This window comes from Phoca vitulina, unplaced genomic scaffold, assembly GCF_004348235.1.
Source record: "Phoca vitulina isolate PV1807 unplaced genomic scaffold, GSC_HSeal_1.0 scaffold12, whole genome shotgun sequence".
Lineage (NCBI taxonomy): Eukaryota > Metazoa > Chordata > Mammalia > Carnivora > Phocidae > Phoca > Phoca vitulina.
In genome coordinates, this window is record NW_022589715.1 from 46,601,523 (window position 1) to 46,626,284 (window position 24,762).

A 24,762-nucleotide genomic window follows, 5' to 3' on the forward strand; every position below is an offset into this window, starting at 1 on the left:
ACGACAACCCACTTCCGGCCCTTCCGCCCTCCGCCCCGCCCATTCCACACCTGAGAAGCCGCGGGAGGAATTAAACGCGAGCTGGAAGGCGGGGCTGTTCCCATTGCCCGCCCCTCCGGTTCTGCAATTGGCTGTGCGGTCTTGGGTCTCCGCCCCACAGGCCTGCGCCTGCGCGATGGCCAGGGCGGCGAATCGTACCTGATGGTGGGAGGTAGTAGACCCCGTTTCTCTTCCGCTGGCGGGAGAGTTAGGTAAGCCCAGCGGAACCCTCCCGGCACGCGGGCCTCCCGGGGGTGCAAGCAGCCCCCACCAACTGCCCATATAACCGAGAGCGTATGTGCCCCCAGCCCGCCCGCGCCCGCCGTCCGTCCGAGGGCCACCCTTCCGGCGTGACCCAGGGGCTGCCCTGATGGACCCGGTTCTCTTTCGGAGCCGTCTTTCTGCGTGGCCCTCCCATTTCTCCTGGTCTCCGCGCCCGTGCTCTTTGATTATGCCTCTCAGCGCGTCCCCCGCTGCTCACACTCGCCCTGGGTGAGGCTTGGGCAGAGTCCCGAGCGACCGAGTTTGGGGTGGGGCTGCCGAGACAGGTCCTGCGATTTCCGCGGAGGCTCCTGTGCGAGCCTCAGTGCCTGCGAACCCGGGCTAGGTCAGACGGCGGACGCCAGGGCCGTGGCCGCCGGAGGGGCGCCCGACGGGCGTCCTTGTGTGCTCGCCAGGGCCCACCCCAGGGCTGCTTTCGCAGGGCCCACCCTCTTTCCTTCGTTCGTTCATTCATTCAGTAAGCATTTGAGTTTGGGTACTGCTCACTGTATTAGATCCAAATCTGCTCATGTCACTTGGGATTCTGAGAGGTGCCCAGAAGAATAATCCGAAGAGGTGTCGGTTGAGACAGTGTATTCCGGATCCTCCGCCCCGCCTCTCAGTCCGCGGAGGATAGGACCTGCGAGAAACTTTTCCATTCTCCCTTCTTGCAGTTTGTTCTTTTCTCAACCCCTGATGTGTATCTTTATATCAAAGAGGCGAGGCTTTGATGTGGCTTTCGTGCTTGGGAGCTTGGGACCTTGGACATGTCCCCTAACGTGTCTTATCCTGTTTCCTTATCAGTAGAATATTTGCCTTGGAAAATTGTAGTGTGAATTAGATCAGAGCTGTTAGGATAAGGCCTGGACTTCCCCTTTTGTTTTTCTGGAATATTCACCACAGTGTAACATGTGGATTGTTACTTTAATAAGGTCCTACTTAACATTAGTCAGTACTATGTATTATGTTAAGTAATTTATAAATAAACATATTATACATATAATGTGTATTTTATAGAGAGAAAGTAGACTTTTTTCTCTTATTTATGCTCTACTTTTGATTGGAACTTAGCACATGAAACAGACATTGTCATTTTGGTATTTCTGGAGCATTGGGATCCCTTAGTTTAGCATAATGTTCTTTGAACTTTCTTGATTACACTGGCCACCATTTGAGTATTCAAGTGTGCACTTGGTGTCACTTGTCATTTGCCAGAAGATGTGAACTACTGTGATGTTAGACAAGGGTCCACAGTGGTTAAAAAAAAAAAAAAAGCCAACATTTTGGCCAAAGTGTATTCATGGGGTTTCTAGAATGCATAGGTTATATTTCCAACAAGAGCAAATCATTAATCCGTGCATGTTGTTTTTACCTCTGTGATTTTGGCAAAAAACAGAAAAAGAAAAGAAAACGAATCCCTTAATTGGACCTAATACATGATCCTTTTACAGAAGCTAGTTATAAATATTTAAGAAATTAGTAAATTTGTCCTCTTCAAGCTCTGAGACCTTTTTGAGCCATATTAGTCTACATGTACATTTATACATATGCATCTTCCCATATTCTGAAACTAATACATTATTGTGCGTAGAAAATTGACTTGTTCTTGCTTACTTTTAGGTGTTGGACCATTTAGACAATGGAAAAAATCATTACTGGATATGCTCTTTTCTTAATTTTTCATTAGATAGCCTCAAGAAAACACCATGAAAGATACTGATATCAAGAGACTACTGTATACCCATCTTTTATGCATATTTTCAATTATCCTAAGCGTCTTCATTCCATCATTCTTCTTGGAGAACTTCTCAATATTGGAAACACACTTGACATGGTTGTGCATCTGTTCTGTTTTTGTAACTGCCGTCAATCTAGTATTATATTTAGTAGTGAAACCAAATGCATCCTCTAAAAGAAGTTCATTATCATACAAGGTAAGGCTTATTTCTTAATAACTGATTTTTAGATAGAGGTAGTGTTTCTTTTAATGAAAGAATAAAGTATTATTCAAGTACTCATGGGGTTATTTACAATGAGTAAAGAGAACCTGATTTTTTTTTTTTTTTTCCAAATCAATAGCCTATTATTGCTGGAAGGTGCCCACAATGTTCGATAGACCCTTGCCAAGCATCAGTTGTGGAATTAGGATGTCTTCAATGGATATTACAGCATTGTAAACCTAGATAGTCATGTTTTAAGTCACCATTGCAGATAAATGCATGATGTAGCACTCATATCTTTAAACTTTATAAGACATTTTAGTTTATTTTCATTTATTTTTTCCATTTCTGAGAGAAACTTAATGGATTTTTCAGAAATTACCAAATAAGCCTCTGTGGTAGCTTTGTTTTGAACATGACCTGCCTCGACTAAACAGTGTTAAAGTTTTCAAATATCAGAATCTATTTTCTGGAATATTCACTATGTGTAACACTTAACTATTACTTTAAATTAATAAAGTCCTCCCTTAACATTACCCAATACTATGTGTAGCTTTCTTAGATAATTTAAAACACATTTACTCCCCTACAATTAAAAAACTCACTGTGTGTCTTATAATTAGATCTTCTTAAGCTCCAAATCAAGTAGATCCCACACTGATTTGCAGACATGCAGGTCTTTTATCATATGCATCATATAATCACATGAATATGATTTGGGGAATTATTTAGTATTGTGCTTTTTTGGTACAATTTTCCAAATTGTTTTGTTTTTTAAATGAATTAAATGAATTTTGTTTTTAAATGAAAAAAAAAAAAACTGTAGTTCTTATTTTCTGCAAAGATTTCATGCATCACATAATAAGGACTGTGCGTTTTTTTGTATCATAGCGTTCTGTTGTTGGTAAATATTTTATAAATACTGATTAGTAACATAGCTCAATGAATACTGTAGGAACAGAAATGCTTTTTTGATTCTAGTGCTGATTAGGTGGGTGGAATATGGGTGATGATTTGTGACTTGTAGGCTCTTTTGTGGGGCTCTCTAGAGGTCCGTGCACTTCAGGCTACCCGACGTAAAGAACATTCAACTGTTGCACACATGGGAATAAGTTGTATTTGTAGATAAAGTGGAAGCATTTGCTGTCCTCTAGGCATTGTCTTGAGCCTTCAAATTGTTCTCATTTCTTTTTTAGATAACCAGGTTTTTGAAATGCTGTATCTACTTTCTTATGTCATGTTTCTTCTTTCATGTAATTTTTGTTCTATATGGAGCACCACTCATAGAGTAAGTCTGAAATTTTTACCTTAAGGCAATAATATTTTAAAACACTTGTTTACTAAACAAAGCACTAATTCTGTTGGTGATGAATGAAAAACCATGGTGTGTTTAATTACCAGATCACAGAAGGATACTGACATCATTGCCCTTTGTTAGTAATGATATTCTTTTAACATTACTTCATAAGGAGAATAACTTAATTCATTAAATGCTTCTATTACCTAGCCTTTTATTGCCCCATTGCATGTGGGGGGTGGGGAGGTAGATGAGAAACTATACCAATAAATGTGTGGCCCTTAGAACCTCTAAGGGAACTTACCATAATGATATGTATAAATTAGTTACAATTAGCATATCAGTAAATATGATTCTGAAGTGCTTGAAAGAAGTTTTTCTTAAGTCAATAGATTCCTGTATTTAATTATTTAATAACCTAATGTTGATAGTTTAAAGGCAGAATTTAACTCAGCACTTTTTCAAAGCTGACCAGTTTTTTAAAAAAACTAAATTCATGAATATTTCTTATATAATGTTCATCACAGGCTGGGAAACTTCATCTAGCAGTGATTAATGATCACGGTGAGAGGGGCGCCTGGGTGGCTCAGTTGTTAAGCGTCTGCCTTCGGCTCAGGTCATGATCCCAGGGTCCTGGGATCGAGCCCCGCATTGGGCTCCCTGCTCCACGGGAAGCCTGCTTCTCCCTCCCCCACTCCCCCTGCTTGTGTTCCCTCTCTTGCTCTCTCTCTCTCTGTCAAATAAATAAAATCTTTAAAAAAAAAAAAAAGATCACGGTGAGACAAGTTGTGACACACACATATAGTTATGTATGTAGTTTTATGTATATTTACACATAGTTGTATATATACACACACTAAATTAATGGGTAGTTCTTTTCTAGAGAGGTGAGGACAAGACCTTTGTAATGGGAAATGGTAGTTTCTATTTAATCCATTGTAGAGTAGAATGAATGTCTTGAGCAGTGGTTCTAAAACCAGCAGCATCAGCATTTTATCAAAAGCAAATTCTCAGGCTGCAGAAACTCTAGGGATGCAGCCCCCCAATCTTTATCTCACTTTCCAAGTGGCTCCAGTATAAGCTAGAGTTGAACCAGTAGTTGTAGAGAAAGTTCCAGAGACTATTCAGGAAGAAAGTTAATTATCTAAAAATGGGGTTGCTTGCAGTGGAGAGTCTCATATGGATCAGAGGGTATTTAACACTTCTGAACTCTATCATTAAAGCCTGATATTTGGGACGCTTGAGTGGCTCAGTCGGTTGAGCATCTGCCTTCAGCTCAGGTCATGATCCCGGGGTCCTGGGATCAAGTCCCACATCGGGCTCCTTGCTTAGCCGGGAGTCTGCTTCTCCCTCTGCCTGCCACTCCCCCTGCTTGTTCTTTCTCTCTCTCTGACAAATAAATAAATAAAATCTTTAAAAAAAAATAAAGCCGGGTATTTGCTAGATTGTTTTTTATAGCTTGTATTTCAGTAGTAAAATTTTTTATAGTTATCATTTTGGTAGGACTCCTGTTACCTTTCAAAGTAAAGTATAAGAAAATGTTTTTATGTTAAATCTATTTAAATAACCAAGATTATGTCGTGTACATGCACGTTTAATGCTTTAAAAAAATTAATAAAGCTTTTTTTTCCTAGGTTGGTGTTGGAAACATTTTTATTTGCAGTTATTTTGTCTACCTTTACTACTGTACCTTGTTTGTGTTTGTTAGGACCAAACATCAAAGCATGGCTAAGAGTTTTCAGCAGAAATGGGTAAGTTTTAATTTTATATTTTAGTGGTGTTTGAAATTAAAAAAAAATTAATGTAGTGTTTTTCTATTCATGGCAGCTTTCTGATTATTCTACGAGTGTTTTTCCAGACTGTGATTCTCAAGAATGCCTTAAGGGCCCACCGCGGTTGGGGATTGGGGATAGGGAAGGGGTTGTATACATTTGAGGGGGGACTCAAGCAAGTAGAACTCTAGGCTCCTCCTTCCACTTTAGCAAGATCAGCTCTGCTTTTTTTCTGTATGGGAGGATTCCACTTCGCCTTTTGTTTGAAAAAAGGTTTCCCCTACCAAAAGAAGGCTTTGAGAACCACTCCTCAGGGATGATTTGTCACTGTGATAAAATTGCTACAGATAAAATTGCTTCCATACATCTTATAATGTAGAATTGGGATCCAAAATCTAAAAATGCTTAGTGTAACAACTATAATTTCTTGTTTAGCCTCTTTTGTGGTAAGACTTCTGAGTGCAAGTTTTATAGGATTTTATTTCCTTAGCAGCCATATATAAATTAAGCACAGCTAAGTTAGTTAGCTTCTTCAAAGGCATTGAAATGGTTCCTATCAGAAATGGTTAAATTGTGACTAAGAAAGCTGTGAAGTTATTTGGTGCCCGTGATTTTGTCCTCTTTATCACCCAATAGCAAAAATTTCTTGAGTTCTTACTCTGTGCTCCATGCTGTGAAGCTTTGTGTGGGTGCTGAAGTATTAGCCATAATTCTCTTGCTGAGAAGTTGTATGGTCAAGGGACAAGAATAAAATGAACAAACAATATGAGATTAAAATTGTGTCAATCAGATAGTAAATGCTATTGGAACTCAGAGGGGTAGGAAACCACTGAAGAATGAGCTGGATGGGGGAATGGTCAGTAAAGGATTTGGATCAGGAGTGTGAGATTTGGTGAGATGAAGGGAAAAGGGAAAGATATCCATGCTAAGGTAATGAATGAAACCATAGAAACTGAAGTGAAAGTGGTAATTTTTGTAATTTGGAAGGGAACAGCGCAAGTAGTACAGAGGCTGCATGCTGGCTAGCAGCTAGGCTCCAGAAATTATTGACGTTTTCCTTTTGAAATGAATATTGTTTCCCTGCAGAACTGTCTTCTGGTGTCGATAAGGTCTCTAGAAAACAAAAGTGTAATCATTGAAAACTTTCCCACATTGTTACCATAGTATCTCTAATGGCATTCATTTCTTCTAGCATTTTAGTTTGAAATTTTTAAGCAGTAAAAAACAGTTGAAACATTATAGGTTTGGATTGGTGATTTACTCAGCTTTGAACTGTGTTTCTAATAATGGTATATTTGGGGGAGACGTTGTCATCTGATTCTGCAGTTAGTTCTGCCATAGTGTGCAATATGCATCCCTAGAAATCCCTACACTATGCAAAATTGGGCACTAAAAAACACAGAGCTTATGGGAAAGGCAGGATTGAGGCATAACACTCGAAAACTCTTGACAATAATACATAAAAAAGATAGGAACTTAATAAAAATGGTAGTATAGTTTTATACATGTTAAATAGTTAAGTTGATAAACATTATAATGAATATGGTCCTTTTCCTTGGGGAAAAAAAACCCCTGAAATTTGCTTTCTGGAAGTAGTGTGGGAAGAGTTGCCACTTGTAAGTTATTATGAAGTGGTAAAGGAAGGTTGCTGTTAAATCTGATGGGAAGTAAGGACCAGATGTGGAAGGTGTGACTCATACACATGAGGGAAACTAAGAGAGCTGGGAGTTGGGGTTTGTTTTGTTTTGTTTTTGTTTTTATTGTTTTGTGTTTCAAATTTTTATTTAAATTCATTAGTTAACATACAGTATAATATTAGTTTCAGGAATAGAATTTAGTGACTCATCACTTACATACAGCACCCAGTGCTCATCATAACAAGTGCCCTCCTTAATGCCCATCACCCATTTATCCCATCCCCCCTACCCACCTCCCTGCCAGCAACCCAGGGAGATGAGTTTTAAGTAGTATTGAGATATAATTCAAATACCATACACTTTGCCTATTTAAAGTGTACAGTTCATTGGTTTTTAGTATATTCACAAGAGTTGTGCAGCCATCATCACTGTCAAGTTTAGAACATTTTCATCACCTCAAAAAAGAAACTCCATACCCTTTAGGTATCTCCTCCTTACCCCTGCTCCTCTAGCCCTAAGCAACAACTAATCTCTACTGTTTCTGTAGATTTGCCTATTCTGGACATTCGTAAAAGTGTTCTCATATAAAATGTGATCTTTTGTGATTAGCTTCTTTCACTTACCCATAATATTTTCAAAGTTCATCTCTGCAGTAGTTCATTCCTTTTTATGGTCGAATAGCATTCCATTGTGCGTTTGTATGCCACATTTTGTTTACCCACTCATCAGCTGATGGACATCTGCGTTGTTTCTACTTTTTGCTCTTATGACTGAGCAGCTGGGAGCATTTGTATACAGGTTTTTGTATGGACATAATGTTTTTATTTTTTTGAGTATATGCCTAGGAGTGGAATTGCTGGGTCTTATGATAACTTGTTTAATTGTTTGAGGAACTGCCAGACTGTTTTCCAAGGTGGCTGCACCATTTTACATTCCCACAGCAGGGTATGAAGCCTCCAGTTCTCCTCCTGCAGCCTTGCCAACAGTTGTTATTACCTGCCTTTATGATTAGCGCCATCCTAATGGGTGTAAAGTGTTATTTCCTTGGGTTTTTTTATTTGCATTTCCCTACTGGCTAATGATGTCAAGCATCTTTTCATGTGCCTATTAGCAATTATATATTTTCCTTGGAGAAATATCTCTTCAGATCCTTTGGTCATTTTTGAATTGGGTTATTTGTCTTTTTTACTCTTAAGTTGTAAGAGTTCTTTATATATTCTAAATACAAATCCTTTATCGTATACATGATTTGCACATTCTTTCTTTCTGTGGGTTATCTTTTCACTCTCTTCATTGTGTCCTTTGAAGCACTAAACATTTTAATTTTGATGAAATCTAATTAATCAATTTTTGTCTTTTGTTGCTGTGCGTTTTTTAGGGTCATCTAAGAATCCATTGCCAAATCCAAGGTCATAAAGATTTACTCCTATGTTTTCTTCTAAGAGTTTTATAATTTTAGGTTTTACATTTGGGTCTTTGGTCCATTTTGTATAAGTTTTTGTATACAGTGTGAGGTAAGGGCCTACCTTCATTCTTTTGCATGTGGCCCACCAGTTGTCTCAGCACCTTTTGTTGAAAAGGCTATTTTCCCCCTTTGAGTGATTTTGGCACCCTTGTCAAAAATCAGTTGATCATAAACACATGATCTTTAGTTGTTTTTCCATTGACCTATATATTTATCCTTATGTCAGTACCCCACTGTTTTGATTATGTGATAGATGTTTGGGGGATGTGCATGTTTTGTGTATTCATACACTGCTCAGTGCCGATGGGTGCAGTTTTTATGTGTTTACTTAGTGTTTCTCAGATGAAATTGCTCATATTGTTCCCTAATATATCAGTCAAATGGGAACAAATTTGCATGTTCAAGATAAGCATTATAGCAGAACTGACTATATATATATAAGTTCCTAAAATTTTAAAATTGAAAAAAAAATCAAACTTCAAAACTCAAGGGAAACAGAGAAACTACCCTTAATTTCTCTTAGTAACTTACCACAAATTTAATATGTATATATTTTCTAATTCTGCTTTAACCCTATTTCTACATTTAGCCTGAACTATACCTTGCAGCATGCCTATTATTTTCTGCTAGGTTGAAAAGAGCTTTTTAAAAATTTATTATAAAATTCGACTTTTGAGTATTTTGAGGTTTGCAGAGTTAATTTGTTGTCACCTTGTTTTCGTACCTATCGGCACTTTATCCCTTCTCAGAAAGATCTATAACAAAGTAAAACTAAAAATTATAGGAAGGGGAATACCATTTTCCGGCTAGCAAGCAAACTGACAAAGATCTGTAAGTTTCATAATACATATGGTTTGGGGAGGTAAGTGCCAATGGGAATATAAATTGGTTCAAGCTCTGTGAAGGGCAGTTCGGTAATACCTGTAAAAATTAAAAATACCCATCTTTTGACCTAGCAGTTCCACTTCTAGGATTTTATGCACTAGATATATTTTCATACCTACAGAATATTCAGTGAGTAAGATTACTCATTGTAGCTTTGAAGCAGCTTAAATGTCCTTTAATAAGGGGTGGATTAAGTTAAATTTAATGCAGTTAAAAAAACAACAACAACCCAACCACTTCTTTATTTACTGATAATGCTGTTAAGTGGAAAAAAGCAAGGTGAAGAAATGTATGTAGGATGCTACTGTTTACGTAAAAAGTGAGCAGGAGAGAATAGATACACCTGTGTATCTTTGGAAGAATACATGAGATACTGACAAAAATATTGGTTGTCTCTGGGGAGGGGGTCTGAGAAGCTAGGGGACCAGCTCAGAAGACTTTGCACCTACTAATACCCTTTGGTGTCTTTTGAAATTTAAACCATAGTAATATACTACCTAGTCAAAAGGAAAATTATAATGGATTAGGTTTTGCCAATATTAAACTTATTTGGGGGGTATTGAAAATTAGGCCTGAATCAAGAAGTTTTTAGATTTCTTTTATGCCACCTAAACCTCGGTAGACTGCAGAAATATCCTTCGAAAATTTCTAACATACAACAAGATAATAGCTCTGTTACTGGAGGTCTATAGCTAAAAATAATCAATTTGTAATATGAAACAGTTAACATCGCACAGGGCAGGGCATGAAATAGTAATAGGCAAAAGTAACAACTTTTAAAGCATGTTCATGTGTCTTAGAGCATTTAAATCTCACAGCAGTCTGGTGAGATACTCCTGTTCTCACTGTTTTCTAGGTGAAGATACTAGAAAGCTGACAGGTTAAGTGATTTGCCCAAGCCCTGGAATAGCCAGTAAGCAGTAGAGCTGGCACTTGAATGCAGATCATCTGATAAGGACAGAAGGTTTTAGAAGACCACACTGAGGGTCAGAAAATGAGTTCCTGCCTTCTCTTCACTACGTAGTGGTGATCTTAGAGAAGCTATTTACCTTCAGAGATCCTCATGTGAAATACTGTTAGAAGAATGCTAATAAGCTCTTTGCAGGGTTATTATCAGAACTGAGTGAGATAAATGAAATCAAATAGCAAATGCTTAAGAAATGTTTGTCAAGTGGATTAACAAATGTCAGGGAGCATTTTTATATTTCATACTTCCAGTCCTGGCTGCTCTTTGTCTTGGTACCTCTTCCTGGTTTAGGTAGCAGACCAAGGAGTGTAGGGCATGGACAACCATGGAGAAGGAGGAAGTATTTTCAGTTGGTTTAATGTAAAATTAATTTGAACTTTGTCATGAGAGGGCAACTTAAGTCTTCATGTCTCCACCATCCCTTAGCGATAGTTCAGTTTCTTCCCTGGCATTTTTATCACACTTTTAAGAATTTAGCATAAATAGCATGTCAAATTTTGAATGAGTTAAGGGAAGAGTTAATTTGATAGATTAACTTGTTTAATGTTAGAGTTGGCCTTCTTAAATGTTCACTGTGAGGCGAAAATATTTTAAAAATGCAAAGATCTGGTGGTTCTGAAGTGATAATATGAAATACCCACAAAAACAACTTGTATGTTATTTCAGAATTGTCCTAGTATACAGTTAGCATTATTTACATTGAGTCACAACTTTGGTTTCAGAGAATTCCATTATTATTTAGGGAGGTTATACTAACATGAAAATACATTTTTCTTTCTACCCAATAATTATTTACAACAGAAATTAAAATTTTGATTTGAAGTTCTTTTGCTGTAGTTCTAATTCATTAAAAGTGCATAAAATATTTTCTTGATTGAAGATTTTAGAGCTTTCAATCTTTTTATCATTTATCCTGTGTCTTAGCGTATAAAACACGGAAGAGTTTTTTTGTTTTTTAGTATTATTGAAATATGACTAAAATGTTCAGAAAGAACAGGCCAGTTTTGAATTGGGCTGACACCTCGCTCAGTATGGAATCAGTATAAATGTTTTATACTATTCTATGCAAAATAAGTACTATATCCAAATTGTTAATGTATTTATTTGCATGCTTAATATTGAGTAGATGATAACCAGATGAAGACTGAGAAACATAAGAGCTTTGATCCTGAGAACTGTGTAGGAATTATATCCCAAGAGTAAAGGACCAGTTCTGTTACTATTGAGATTTGATACTTAACTAAATGACATAAATGATACTATTTTAACAAGACTTTTCCTTAAAGTAAATGTGAAGTTATTCTAGATTAAAAAAATACAAAGGAATGCTATTTTACAGAGCTTGAACCAATTTATATTCCCATTGGCACTTACCTCCCCAAACCTTTAACAGCATGTATTATGAAACTTACAGATCTTTGTCGGTTTCCTTGCTAGCCGGAAAATGGTATTCTCCTTAAGGAATGCTATTTTAAAGAAACTTGAAGGTAGAAAAATAATTTGGTTTCTTAACTTCTGCCAGCTTCTGTTTGGTATTTATTACTGAGCATACTCAATGTGTACTAGTATAATTCAGTTTGTTGCCTTGCTGTTATAATTATTGTGGGGTTTTTTTTGTTTTGTTTTGTAGACTTTCTTATAAAAGAAAGTAACATTCTGACTACCTTAAGCCTATATTTTTCATTGAAGTTGGCTTTTTGATTTATCAGTTCTTTAATGCTGTTATTCTCATGTTTTAAAATCAGGATCTGACCACTTTTGGTGAACTGAAAAACTTGAATTTCTGAATAGGTTCCTGAATTTGTGGTTATCTTGCCAAGGTAAAGATAGTAAGACCTGTTTGTGTAGACAAAGAACAGCAGGCGTTTTTGGTCATCTTTGCATGGAAATTGATTTTATACGGAAAAAACCACCAAGGACATTTAACAGTAAAAAGATAGTGAATGACCAAAAATGTATACATTGTAAAAAATAGATAACTTAGCCTTGATGAGGGCATGAAAATTTAGTGGCAAAGAGGCACTGGTTTTAATATTCATTCAGTAGGGGAGTAAAATTCTGTAAAATGTCTTTAGCCACCAGGAGGAGTTAGTTGTGTGTGGTCTCCTTTTTCGATGAAGAGCTCAATAGTTAAAAAGATCAGCTCATTTAAAGAAGCACTGTTTTGAGGACAGCCTATCTAAGCCACAGTGCTCACTGTTAGCTACTCCAGGCACCCAGTACAGTGTCTGGAACATAGTAAGCATTCAACATGGTCTATTTATTTCAATTAATGTTTGATATGATGAATTTCAGTGGAGGCAAATAATATGGACAGTTACTTGGAGCTCATTGTCATGAAGATTGGTCTGTCGTATTGTTTTAGTTACTTTTTAAGTTTGTCCACAGAATGGTGAGCCATTTATTATATTCTCAGCCCTCTTGACTATGTGTATACATTCCTTAACTATGAAAACATTAACCCCAAACCATAGAATTCAGATGACTTTATTATGGAAACTTACAGAAGGGTAATAAACCAATGTCAGCGCTGCTATAAATTAGTTAATAGAAAGGAATTTATTTTTATCTTGTTGATTACAAAAGAATATATAATGTAAAAACTCAAATAATAGAGAAATACAGAAAGTTAAAAGATCCTAGTAATCCTATCAAAGAAGCAGCCATTACAACAGATTTTAGTCTAAGTTCGTCCACGCGTATCACATATTTGCAATTTAAAAGCAAAAATGGTTATATTATCACTGCTTTATAACTTATTTTTTTTTTTAACTTATTAGGAACATCTTTAACTGTATGTGTGTATAATCTACCTCTTCTTGCATAATGTCCTTAGTATATCTTCATCCTTAAGTAAGAATACTTCTGTTTACATTGGTTTGAACAATCGGGAAACTGATTATCTGACATAGCAGAGATTGTATGGTTCTAGATACAGATAGATAGTCAAGGTGTAGCTGTGCTTCTCACTGATTCTCCTGGTTCTTAGCCTCAGGCTGAACTCCTCTCCTTTGAGTCTTCCTAAGCTAATCACTGAGAGAGAGAATGGGATCACCATGATTTAATTAGTCTGATCCTCAGGGATGAGATGAATGTTGGGCAAGCATTCCATGTACCATGGTTCATTTAATTTCCTATTGAAGATTATTTTCAAGTTTTCAGGATTATAAATAGTGTTGTTATGACATCTCTGTACCATATAATTTTATGTACTTGTACAACAGTTTCTGTAGCCTAGATTCCTGGGGTAGAATTCCTAGATCAAAAGAAGTTGACAGAGACTGCCCAACTAAAGTTCTGATTTGAAGAGTATGAACCTACCTACCAATAGAGGGCTGTTTCCCTAAATCCCAATCAGGGCTGTTTACTTTTTATCCATTTATGAGGGCTGCTGCCTCCTGGGTTCTGCCAAGGGGACAGACTGCTACCCCATAGTAGCTTCATCTGATTTCTAATGGGATGCATAAGCCCTGGTCAGAAATTTTTGGAAGTTTGATCAGTCGAACCATTTATTAAATTTCAGCAGAATATTACTGATTAAATTGCAGGGATAGCATTTCCCTTATGCTGCCTCCCTGCCTCCCTTCTTTTCTTCTGCCTCAGGTTACAGAAAACTGGGTAGAAAATAACATCCAGTCCTCAAAATGCAGCTTCAAGACAGGAAAAATTGGTGCTAGTTAAGATGGGAAGCCAGTTTTAATGATAATTCACTTACTGTATCTGAGCAAATATGTAGTGTGGGCAGTCTGCCCATGCAAAGTGTGAGCAAGATAAAAGGAAATGGCATGGCAACCCTAAAAACACATTATAGAATAATAAGAAAAAGGCATGTGGAAGACAAAAGAATCCAGTCTGGAAGAAAATAGTACCCAAGGAACAAAAACTCTACACAGTTTATCATGGAAAAATGTTATTAAGAGCATAAATTCAATAAAAGCTCAAAGATAAGATGATGATTAAAAAAAATGAGGTGGAGAAGGAGATTGCAGAATTAATGAAATAAAATGAGAATCCAAACCACACCACCACAGGTCATAAATTAGAAACATAGACAAGTTAGGAAATCAGGTTCTAGCTTGGAAGAAAGGTTTGAGCCAATCAGAATGAATGAGAGGTAGGGAAGAGTAGAGCAGTTAGAAAAGAAATGATAAATGCTGAGAACAAAGGAGATGAGCTTAAGACCCGCTAGTGTCCCTAAAATAACAAAACAGAAGGTAATTCAAAATTAGATGGAAGACAGTTTCCCCAAATGAAGGAATCGTGCGGTTTGCACATTAAGGGGACTCACTACATTAAAAAAGTAGTTGCAGTTTAGGGTTAGAGTGAACAGAATATAAACACCATAAAAATAATATAAGCAATAGAAGTTACACAGTGGGGGAAGGGAAGATAGAGCAAATCCAACTGTACCCCCAACTACTCTGGCTGACCCCAGATCCTGAGCCTGTTTGGTACAATCTCTTCAGGGAATAAGGATTAAATGAAATTCTACGTATTGAATGATGAATCCTCACCTGCCTAGTCTTTTTCACTCGCTTGGCCCAGAATACTGATGGCCAGGTTTATGCCATCTAGGCAGGGTATAGAAATACTTCTTTCAGGGAAAAAAAATGGCATAAGAGAAAAACCTACAGATACTGACATTTGGGGGTTCTCTAAAAGGCGGGTTCCTTTTCGCTCCCTGGTACAGTGAAGCTGACCAGGTGAATTGTGCTACTCCTGCACAGTGAACATCTAGTCATCTGTTTAGTGTGTTTCTTTTTTGTTGGTTTTTAAAAACATACCTTTATTGAGATATAACTTCATACCATAAAACCCACCATTTCAAATGTACAATTCAGTGGTTTTTAAGTATAGACACAGCTTTGTAACCATCACCACAATCTAATTTTAGAACATCTTACCATGCCAAAAAGAAACTCTGCCCATTAGCACTCCCCCTCCTACCCACCCGTGCACACCCCCTCACCCCCTTCCCAGGCAACCACTAAAATACTTGCTGTCTCTCTAGATTTGCCTGTTCTGAACATTTCATATAAAGTATTTTACTTTTAAGTAGAATGAGAAATGAACAATCACTGGGCATTTCAGGAACACCTCTAAAGTGAAATGCAGAAATGAAAACAAAAAAGAAACTCAGTGGAAACAAAGGCGATATAAAAACCAGAAGATAACTTTTAAAAATGTCTATTGTTTTATATCCGTAAAACATGAACAGAGACAGTCAAGAGGAATATTCAGAGAATAAGAAAGCTCTTGGAAATTAAAAAATATGAGAGAAGAAAATTCAACAGAAGTAGAAACAAAAAGTTAAAAAGTTCCCTTAGTCCAACAGAAAAGGCAAAAATAGGGAAAATGGATTAAAACGTAAAAAAAAAATCAGAGGGTTAATTCCAAATGGTAGTATTCCCAGCAAAAGACTAAGAAAAAGAAAATCTTAAGGATCTGGGCAGAAAAAGCAAGTCTTTAAAAAGAAAATGCCAAGAACCAAAAGACTTGACATTGTAGATTAAGAAGACCCATGGGTTTCCAGCATCATGGCTGAAAAGACACCCACTCCAAGACATAGGATTGTGAAATTTTAGATAACCAAGAGTAAAGAGAAGATTCCAAAGGCTTCCAGAGAGGGCAGTGGTGGGGGGAACATCTTACCTAGAAAGGACTGGGAGCCAGAATGTCTGAACTTTTCAGGTGGGAAACAGAAAATAATGGAGCAATGCCTTCAAAATTCTGAGGCAAAATGGTTTCCAACAGTTACAGTAAAGCCCTTTTTAGACTTTAAACAATCTTTAAAATCTATTTTACCCTTTCTCAGGAATCTACTGAAGGAGGTACTTAAAAAAAAAAAAAAGAAAAAGGAAAGTATGAGAAAGTCTTGGAATCTAGGAAGGAGGACACCCAAAAGCATTGAAAGAGGCAAAGGGAATTCACAGGATGATGGTGTAGGGAAGTTAGAGGACAGCAGCTGTGCCTCTGGCTTAGAGAGCAGCCAGACCAGCTCAGAGCAGGTGAGGTGCCTCCAAAAAGAAAGACAGAAGGAGAACAGAGAGCACAAGCAAGTAGTTAGAGGTGATGTTTAGTTTCTTTGGAATATTTGAGGATGGTTTAGTGACAGGTACATAAGTGACAGGTACATAAGGATAAAATGAGGCAGTTCTTAACATCCAAAGAACATGAAAAATTTACTATAAAAAAGGAAATGTGACTGTGGTTTACTGTGTGGTTCAGCTGTGATGAACATTTTCATAACCATAATGATGTAGATACTGTGCTATTGATTCAGCCGAGAGGAGAGGATGTTACCATGGAGGAGGGAATGGTGAGTCAGAGAGAAATAAGTATGTGGCAATGGGAGGCTTGTGGGAAAAGGGTACTAAGTCCTCTTCTTCTAGTGTAGAAAGCAGGAAGTAACTACGTCTTGAAAAGTCTATACCTAATGTATGCTCTTTAAACTTTGAGGTACACAGAAGAAACAGTGAAGAGTTTACAGTGTCTGCCTTGGGAGCTGAAATTGGGAGTGGGGAGGGATGCAGGGAAGGATTGGTAGTAGGTGTCATCCTCTAATTGTGATCTGGGACCTTGAAGGTGTTGATATATATTATGATTTTGATGAATATTAAATTTTAATTTTACGAAGATAGGCTACAGAGTTTTCTATTTTAAAAACTAGGTCCTAGTTCCATTTTTTTTCTATATTATGTGTTAAGATCATAAACCCCTTTGGATACATCAAACAAAATAGAGGACAACCTCCTGCATGTTTGCACATTTTGTAACCAATGGCCTCAGTGTGCTATAAAAATGAAAAATGTGAAGACCTGGATCTTGCCCCTTGGCCCAAGGAACTTGGAGCTTAGAGGTTAGATAAGCCATGTACATAACCCTTGTTGAAACATAGCTCTGATCATATCTGCCTTGATTTAAAACCTTCAGTGGCTCCTTTAGTGTGACTTTTCAGGTTTTTCTAAAATCCTAACCCTAAATCTACCACAATGATATACTGCCTCACGCCCACTAAGATGGCTGTGATCAATGATAACAAGTATTAGCAAGGATGGGAAGAAATTGGAATTCTCACACATAGCGAGTGGCAATATAAGATGGCTCAGCTGCTTTGGAAAACAGTCTGGCAGTTCCTTTAAAAGGTTTAACAAAGTTATCATATGGCCCAGCAATTCCATTTCTTACTATATCCCCAAGAAAAATGAGAACATATGTCCACACAAAACTTGTACATGACTATTATAGTAGCATTATGCATAGTAGCCAAAAAGTCAAAACAACTCTAATGTCCCAGGAACTGATGCATGTGATATATTTCCATCCATACAACAAAATATTATTTGAAAATAAAAAAGGAAGTATGCTACAAAATGGATGGATCTTGAAAACATTACGCTAAGTGAAAGAAGCCAGTCACAAAAGAGCACACGTTGTATGATTCCATGTATATGAATGTTCAGAATAGACGAATCCATAGAGACAGATAGTAGGTTAATGGTTGCCTAGGGCTGGAGGGAAGGGGAAATGGGGAGTGATTGCTAATGGGTAAAAGGGTGTCATTTTGGGATGATGGTTGCACAGCTCTAAATATACCAAAAAAACATTGGGTTGTGCACTTTAAATGAGTGAATTATATGGCTGGGAAAGGGTTATCTGGGGCAGATTTTCACTGTACTCAACGAAGGTGTTATTTGTAAAAATCCTAACTCTAACCTACTTTTCCAGCCTTATTTCCCATTCTTCCACTCAGCCTCGACCAATCTTACTTGCGTTCTTTCTACCCACAGTGCGGGTCTTTCTCCAGTTCATCAAGCCCACCTGCCACCCATTCTTTCAGTTCTGGCGGAACTTCCTCTTTCATAAAATGGAAGAAGTAAACCCCTCTCCGCAGAAAGTAAACCTTGCTTTCATCCTCTTCCAGACTTCATGTCTCTAGACACATCACTTTATGTATTGCAACATACAGGAGCTATGTGTTAAGTGAAAATCAGCCAACATTTGACAGCCACACATAGTCAAAAATTAACCTTAGAAAATCCTTGAAATCGCCTGAACAGTATAGTTACCTCTTTACGTTACACTCATCATTTTTTTTCCCTCCAAGATTGGGACAGATCTCTTGTCTTGCTGAACTCTAGCTGAAGAAATTGACTTGCATTTTTAGGTGTTAAAATAAAAAAGAACAATAATAGCAACAATTGCCTAGAGAATAACACGAATTTGGATCTATGGCGATTGGCTCCAGCCTTCTTCCAGTCCCAATTTTCAATCGATTTCAAAAGCTAAAGCTCTTATCTTGTGTAGGGTGAGGGTGGGGCAGTAATGAGAGGGACAGGTGACAGAGTGGTTGGCTTATGAACTGACTTGTCATTTGGGGCTACTTTAATTCAGTGTATATTTTGTGTGTACGGCCTGTTTCTAATGAAAGAAATCCTCTAACAAAACAGATGTCTTCAGTTACTCCCACACCGACTGGAAGAAACTGCTTTTCATAAACTTTGTAATAAGTCAACCTTGCATTTTAAACAACTGAATATTTGGAACCCTACTTACTGCATTGTGGTGGGGTTTTACTCTACTGTAACCAGACTCATGCTCCACCCAGCTGGGTGGTCACACTCTGAGGGGCAGGCTGAAAGCAAGACCTACTCAGAGAATGGCAGAATTATGTCTTTTCACCTTTATATTCTAAGATATATACTTAATAAATAAGAATGGTAGGTGATATTGCTGGATCTTTTGAAATCTTTTGTTCTTGTTCTCTACTCCTCCCCCACCAAACAAATAAAGTTGATTTGTTAAAATAAAATGTGCCCTAGGGGCGCCTGGGTGGCTCAGTCGTTAAGCGTCTGCCCTCGGCTCAGGTCATGGTCCCAGGGTCCTGGGATCCAGCCCCGCATCGGGCTCCCTGCTCCGCGGGAAGCCTGCTTCTCCCTCTCCCACTCCCCCTGCTTGTGTTCCCTCTCTCGCTGTCTCTCTCTCTGTCAAATAAATAGATAAAATCCTTTAAAAAATAAAAAAGTAAATAAATGAAATGTGCCCTGGAAAGGACTAGTTGAATAAGTGATGGTACCTCCATGCAGTGGAATACTAGGATAGCTGTTAACAAGGCAAACAAAACAGCAAAACTGGGTTTATAACATGCATTTGAGTTTTGATAAAGGATGTATACATCTATGCATATATCATTCCAAACATATTTGTGCATGCATAAAATATTTCTGGAAGGATATGTACTCTGTTGGTAATAGCAGCTGCTGCTGGGGAGAGGAACCAGAGTTGATAAGGGTGGGAGGAAGACTTAGCTTTCATTGCAAATGCTCTTTCCAATTGTTTGACTCTCCCCGTGTGCACATATTACCTTTCCAACCGAAAAACATGTATATCATCTTACTAATTAGTTGTTAATAGTTCAGGGTAAATGGGTGTCAATTCGAGATGGTTGTTAAATGAACAGAACCTGTAGGTGTAGTGTTATTGGCACTACTGTTTGATTCTCTAGCAGCTAAGAGAGATTCCACCGGTGATTGATGTATTTGTGTTTTACAGAGTTACATCCATTTGGGAGAACAGCCTTCAGATCACTACAATTTCTAGCTTTATAGGAACATGGCTGGGAGCCTTTCCTATTCCACTCGATTGGGAAAGACCTTGGCAGGTTGGTTTCAGCTGCTTAAAGCAACAAAAGAAATGGACAGTGATGGTAAAACTAAAGAAGCTAACCAGTATGTCTGTATAAATTGTGTTGTTGTCCAGTTAAGTAGGGATGCCAGTTCCCTCTGTCACCGTAACCTAGGCGATTTCTTACTGGCCCCAGGGCCCATAGGCATCCGGATCAGCCCAGTTCTGTCTTCAGGCACTGTGTTTTCTACATGTATAGGTGAATAAATAAGCTTAGTTTGTGAATATTTATAGGAGTCTTTAAAAAACAGGGTAGAAGTTGCAGGAATTTCCTGTTTTCAACTTTGATACTCATTGCCTTTGTGGTCTTAGATTCATATCTTCTTAATTTGATTTATGGCCAAGTTGAATGTTGATTGTGAAATACTTTTTAAAAGCCTAATATAGCGAAGCCAGTTTTGAAATAGGGGTATGTGATATTGGAGGAAACTTGTGAACATCAGGTTTTTTGTTTCTGATCACAATAGGTTATAGCTAATAAGCTAGGTAAAGCACTATGAGGTAAGTGTTCTTTTTATTCCCATTTTACAGATGAGGAAACTGATTCCTAGAGGATATGTAATATTTCCAAGGTCACTGAGTTAGTAATGAATATATCTTGGTCTTCATTTGTAGTGGCTTTTGTAGTATGCCGTTACATAGTTATCCCCAGATTTATTTAACGGATTCACTACTGATCTTTTAGGTTATTGCCAGCATTTCACTATTACACATAGTGCTGGGATAAACACCTTTGAATCTATATTTTCATGCATTTTCCAATTATTTTCTCAAGATTTCTCCCAAATGAAATCGTAGTATTAAAAACTAAATACACTTTCTTTTTTCAACACAAAGAGAATGGTTTTCCTATTACGAAGACAGTACGTATTTATTTAGAAAATTTAAGTAATATTAGTAGTTATAAAGAAGAAAGTAAAAATTACCAAGTATCCAACCACCCAGAGGCAACCCTCATTTCATTGGTTTTTGGTGATAATTTGTGCAGTTCTTTCTCCATGTGTATAACTATAATATATATGTCATTTTTTTTTAAACCACCCTGTCCACAGTCACTTCATTGCTAAGTCAAAGAAAGACTTCTTAGACCTTACTGTCGGGGCTTTTCTGAGCATTAACTCACTGGAAACACACTCTTTCCCTGCTTGAAACTCTTTTCTTGACTTTCTGCAACAGCTGTGTCCCCTGCTTTTCCTTCTCCTTTTCTGGTTTCTCCTCCTCAGTCTCCCTGCAAGCTTTTGGATTGACTCCTCCTAAAACACCAGTATTTCCGTGATTTCCAATATCTTTCTTCTCCCACTCTCCCTGCATGACCTCCTCCATTGGCCATGATTGCAATTAAAATATGGATACTGAATCCCAAAACTTTATCTCCTGCCCAGACGTGGCCCAGACTCATAAATGCAGCAGGATGTTCCTCTTGAGGTTCCATAGGCACCCTGAACTTAACATGCTTAAAATTCAGCTTTTTCTTTCTGCCCCTGTAATTAAGTAGCACTCTCATTCACCCATTTGCTTGGGTCAGAAACCTACCGAGTCATCCCTGATACCGCCTTCTCCTTAACAGCTCAGGTTGAACTGGGCACTGGCCCTTTTGATTTTAGTGTTTCGTGGGTTTTTTTTGTAACATCTCTTGGATCTGTCTTCTCCCCATTTACATTTAATTCTCTAACTTGTACAAGTGTCTCTCATCTCGTTTATGTCTGCCCTACAAACCACTCTTTACATAGCAAAATACTTGATCCTGTCATTTCTCCTGCTGAAAAATCTTCTAGCGGCTTCCTCGCTGCTTGCCTTGAATAAAGCCGGAGTCCTTTGGCATAACTTATAAGGGCCTCTATGATCTCGTTTCTACTTGGGTGTGTAGTACATGTTATTCAGATCCCAACTCTTCCATTTACTATGTGATTTGAACAAGTTAACTGTAAAATGGAGGTAATAGTAGTTGTGAGGATTAAATGAGATCATTTGTAAGAAATGTTAGCTATTATCTTAAATTACAGTTACCATTCTTATTTATAAGTCTTCGGAAAATAGTATTATCATTTCCTTAAGATAAATTTTTGAAGTAGAATTGCTGGGTATACATTTTTTAAATCATTTTATTTTTTTCATCATGATAAGTGTGCTCTTTAATCCCCATCTCCTATTTCCCCCATCCCCCCAACTCCCTCCCCTGTGGTAACTATCAGTTTGTTCTCTGTAGTTAAGAGTCTGTTTCTTGGTTTGTCTTTCTCTTTTTTTCCCCTTTGTTTGTTTTGTTTCTTAAATTCCACATATGAGTGAAATCATATGGTATTTGTCTTTCTCTGACTTATTTCACTCAGCATTATATTCTCTAGCTCTATCCGTGTTGTTGCAAATGGCAAGATTTCATTCTTTTTTATGACTGAATAATATTCCAGTGTGTGTGTGTGTGTGTGTGTGTGTGTGTGTGTGTGTGTCTATATATATATATATATATCCACTCACCTGTTGATGGACACTTGGGATGCTCCCATAATTTGGCTGTTGTAAATAATGCTGCTATAAACATAGGGGTGCATGTATCCCTTTGAATTAGTGTTTTTGTATTTTTAGATAAATACCCAGTAGTGTGATTCCTGGATCATAGGGTAGTGCTATTTTTAATTTTGGGGGGAACCTCCATACTGTTTTCAAATTGGCTGCACCAGTTTGCATTCCCACCCACACTGCACAAGGGTTCCTTTTTCTCCACATCCTCACCGGTCCCTGTTATTTCCTGTGTTGATTTTAGTCATTGTGGCAGGTGTGAGGTGATATCTCTTTGTAGCTTTTTTGCATTTCCCTGATGATGAGTGATGTATATGTCATTTTTAATCTTTTTTTTCCATCAGCAGTATGTTATGGAGCTCATTCCTTGTCATTGAAAATTTACATACAAGTAATGTTCCATTATTTGAGTAAAATCATATATCAGTTTCTTATCAGTGAACATTTAGATTGTTTATAGTTTCACATTTATTGATTTACTATTATTAATTACGGTGATTATCATATTTAAACAGACATCTTTGCATATTTGTCCAGTTTTCTCTAGTATAATTCCTAGTTGATAGCTGGGTTAAATCTTTGATAAGTATCTCACTTTCCAAAGGCTTTTGAGGGATTTGGATTATATATTTTGCACCTAAATGCCTACTTTTAAGTCCATTCTTTGCTCTATTAGATGTCATGTCTCCTAGAGAGACAGGTTGTCCTTTTACATTCAATAAGTCTGGTGGGTTTGCCCTTCCCTGTAATATTCCTCTGTTGTATATTATAGAAATCCTTGGAGGTTTGGGGTGTCACTGATGCCCTTCTCAAGGTTTTAGTACTGATAAAGGTATCTTTTATACTGGGAGATGGAGATCCATTTGTACTCAAGTTACCGTCTTACAGAACTTAATTTCATTCAATAGTGTCAGTGATTTCTAAATTGGAGCAGGATAATCAGAATCATTAGAAACTATATATAGAAAATTGTGTCTTAACCTGCATTAGATTCAGTACTTTCAAATACATGCAATTAAGTCTAAATACAAAGTATTGGTACATAAAGCACCATGGGCTGCAGCTTTAGTGAGTTGGTAAGGTAATGTATGATTAACATGTCAGTTTGCATATAGATGGAATATTTTAGAGTGTAAATGTTTGATATTTTACACTTGGCTAAATCACAAGTTTATAAGACTATGTAGAAGTGGAAACTGAATTATGGGGAGTAGATGTGCCCAAATCTGGGTTAGGTTTGCATAGAAAATATATGTGTTAATGATTTACAATCCATTTATCTATTCTGGATTGTTCAGGCTTTTAGCTACTTTTCTACCTCAGTGCTTGTTTACAATAAGAGGTAAGCTGGATCCAAATTGATGGGTTCACTTGTTTAAATTAATGTGAAGTTTCCATTTGAATTACTGACTTTTTTAAAAAAATATTTTCTAGCTAGCTAATTTATGTAACAAGTGTTGGTCTTCATTAAGAATGTTTGATTCGACTGGACTATCACTGGTACTTTAGTTGTCTTTACTGTTGGGTTGTTTTCAGAGTGTTCCTAGTTAATGACCTACTTATTCACTATAATCTTTTAAAAATTATGATACATGCTGTTGGTGGCATGATAGAACTAATGTACAAAGTAATCATCTGTATTCACATAATAATCCCCTGCCCCTCTGTCTTTCAGCAGTTATTTACTGATAAACTAGGGAAATGATGAGGCTTCATTGTTTTCTTTCACTTTTTAATTTCAGCAAACAAGGTGTTTTGTTTTGCTCTGTTCTTCATAAGTAACTACCTAGAGTCAGTACTCAGTGTGGCTCATGATACTGACAGAATCTGCCAGAGTAACAATAAACTTGAGAAAGGAATATGGCATTACCTCAAAATGGAGATTTTTCTAGAGCAAAATTTCATGGGAAGAGACTACTGTATACACTTAATCTTATCTAAAATATAACATGTATAGGGTGCCTGGGTGGCTCAGTCGTTAAGCGTCTGCCTTCGGCTAAGGTCATGATCCCAGGGTCCTGGGATCGAGCCCCGCATCGGGCTCCCTGCTCAGCGGGAAGCCTGCTTCTCCCTCTCTCACTCCCCCTGCTTGTGTTCCCTCTCTCGCTGTGTCTCTCTCTGTCAAATAAATAAATAAGATCTAAAAAAAAATAAAATACAACATGTATAAAGAAGAGATTTTAGTTCTCTGTGCCTTGTAGCCCAATACAGATAGGATTCGTTTGTGATAAAGCAAGCCTTTCTGGATTGTGATCTGGTTTTCAGAGAAACAAGCGTATCCAGTTAAGCAAAGATTTCTTC

The 24,762-nt window shown here is 37.5% G+C and overlaps 1 protein-coding gene across 3 annotated transcripts in view; it reads left to right on the forward strand.

The window, feature by feature from the left end:
• The first annotated feature begins 64 nt into the window (after positions 1–64).
• The window catches only part of PIGF (phosphatidylinositol glycan anchor biosynthesis class F), a 38,196-nt gene continuing 13,498 nt past the window's right edge, over positions 65–24,762 (forward strand). Inside the window, exons 1-5 of one of the 3 annotated variants that reach the window (XM_032411041.1) lie at positions 65–251; positions 1,988–2,234; positions 3,437–3,528; positions 5,172–5,288; positions 19,816–19,924. In XM_032411041.1, coding sequence (XP_032266932.1) covers positions 2,007–2,234; positions 3,437–3,528; positions 5,172–5,288; positions 19,816–19,924 — 546 coding nt within the window. In that variant the 5' untranslated portion in view covers positions 65–251; positions 1,988–2,006. Of the gene's footprint in view, positions 252–1,920; positions 2,235–3,436; positions 3,529–5,171; positions 5,289–19,815; positions 19,925–24,762 lie in introns of all 3 variants that reach the window. The other 2 variants (XM_032411043.1, XM_032411044.1) reach the window with 2 other exon arrangements.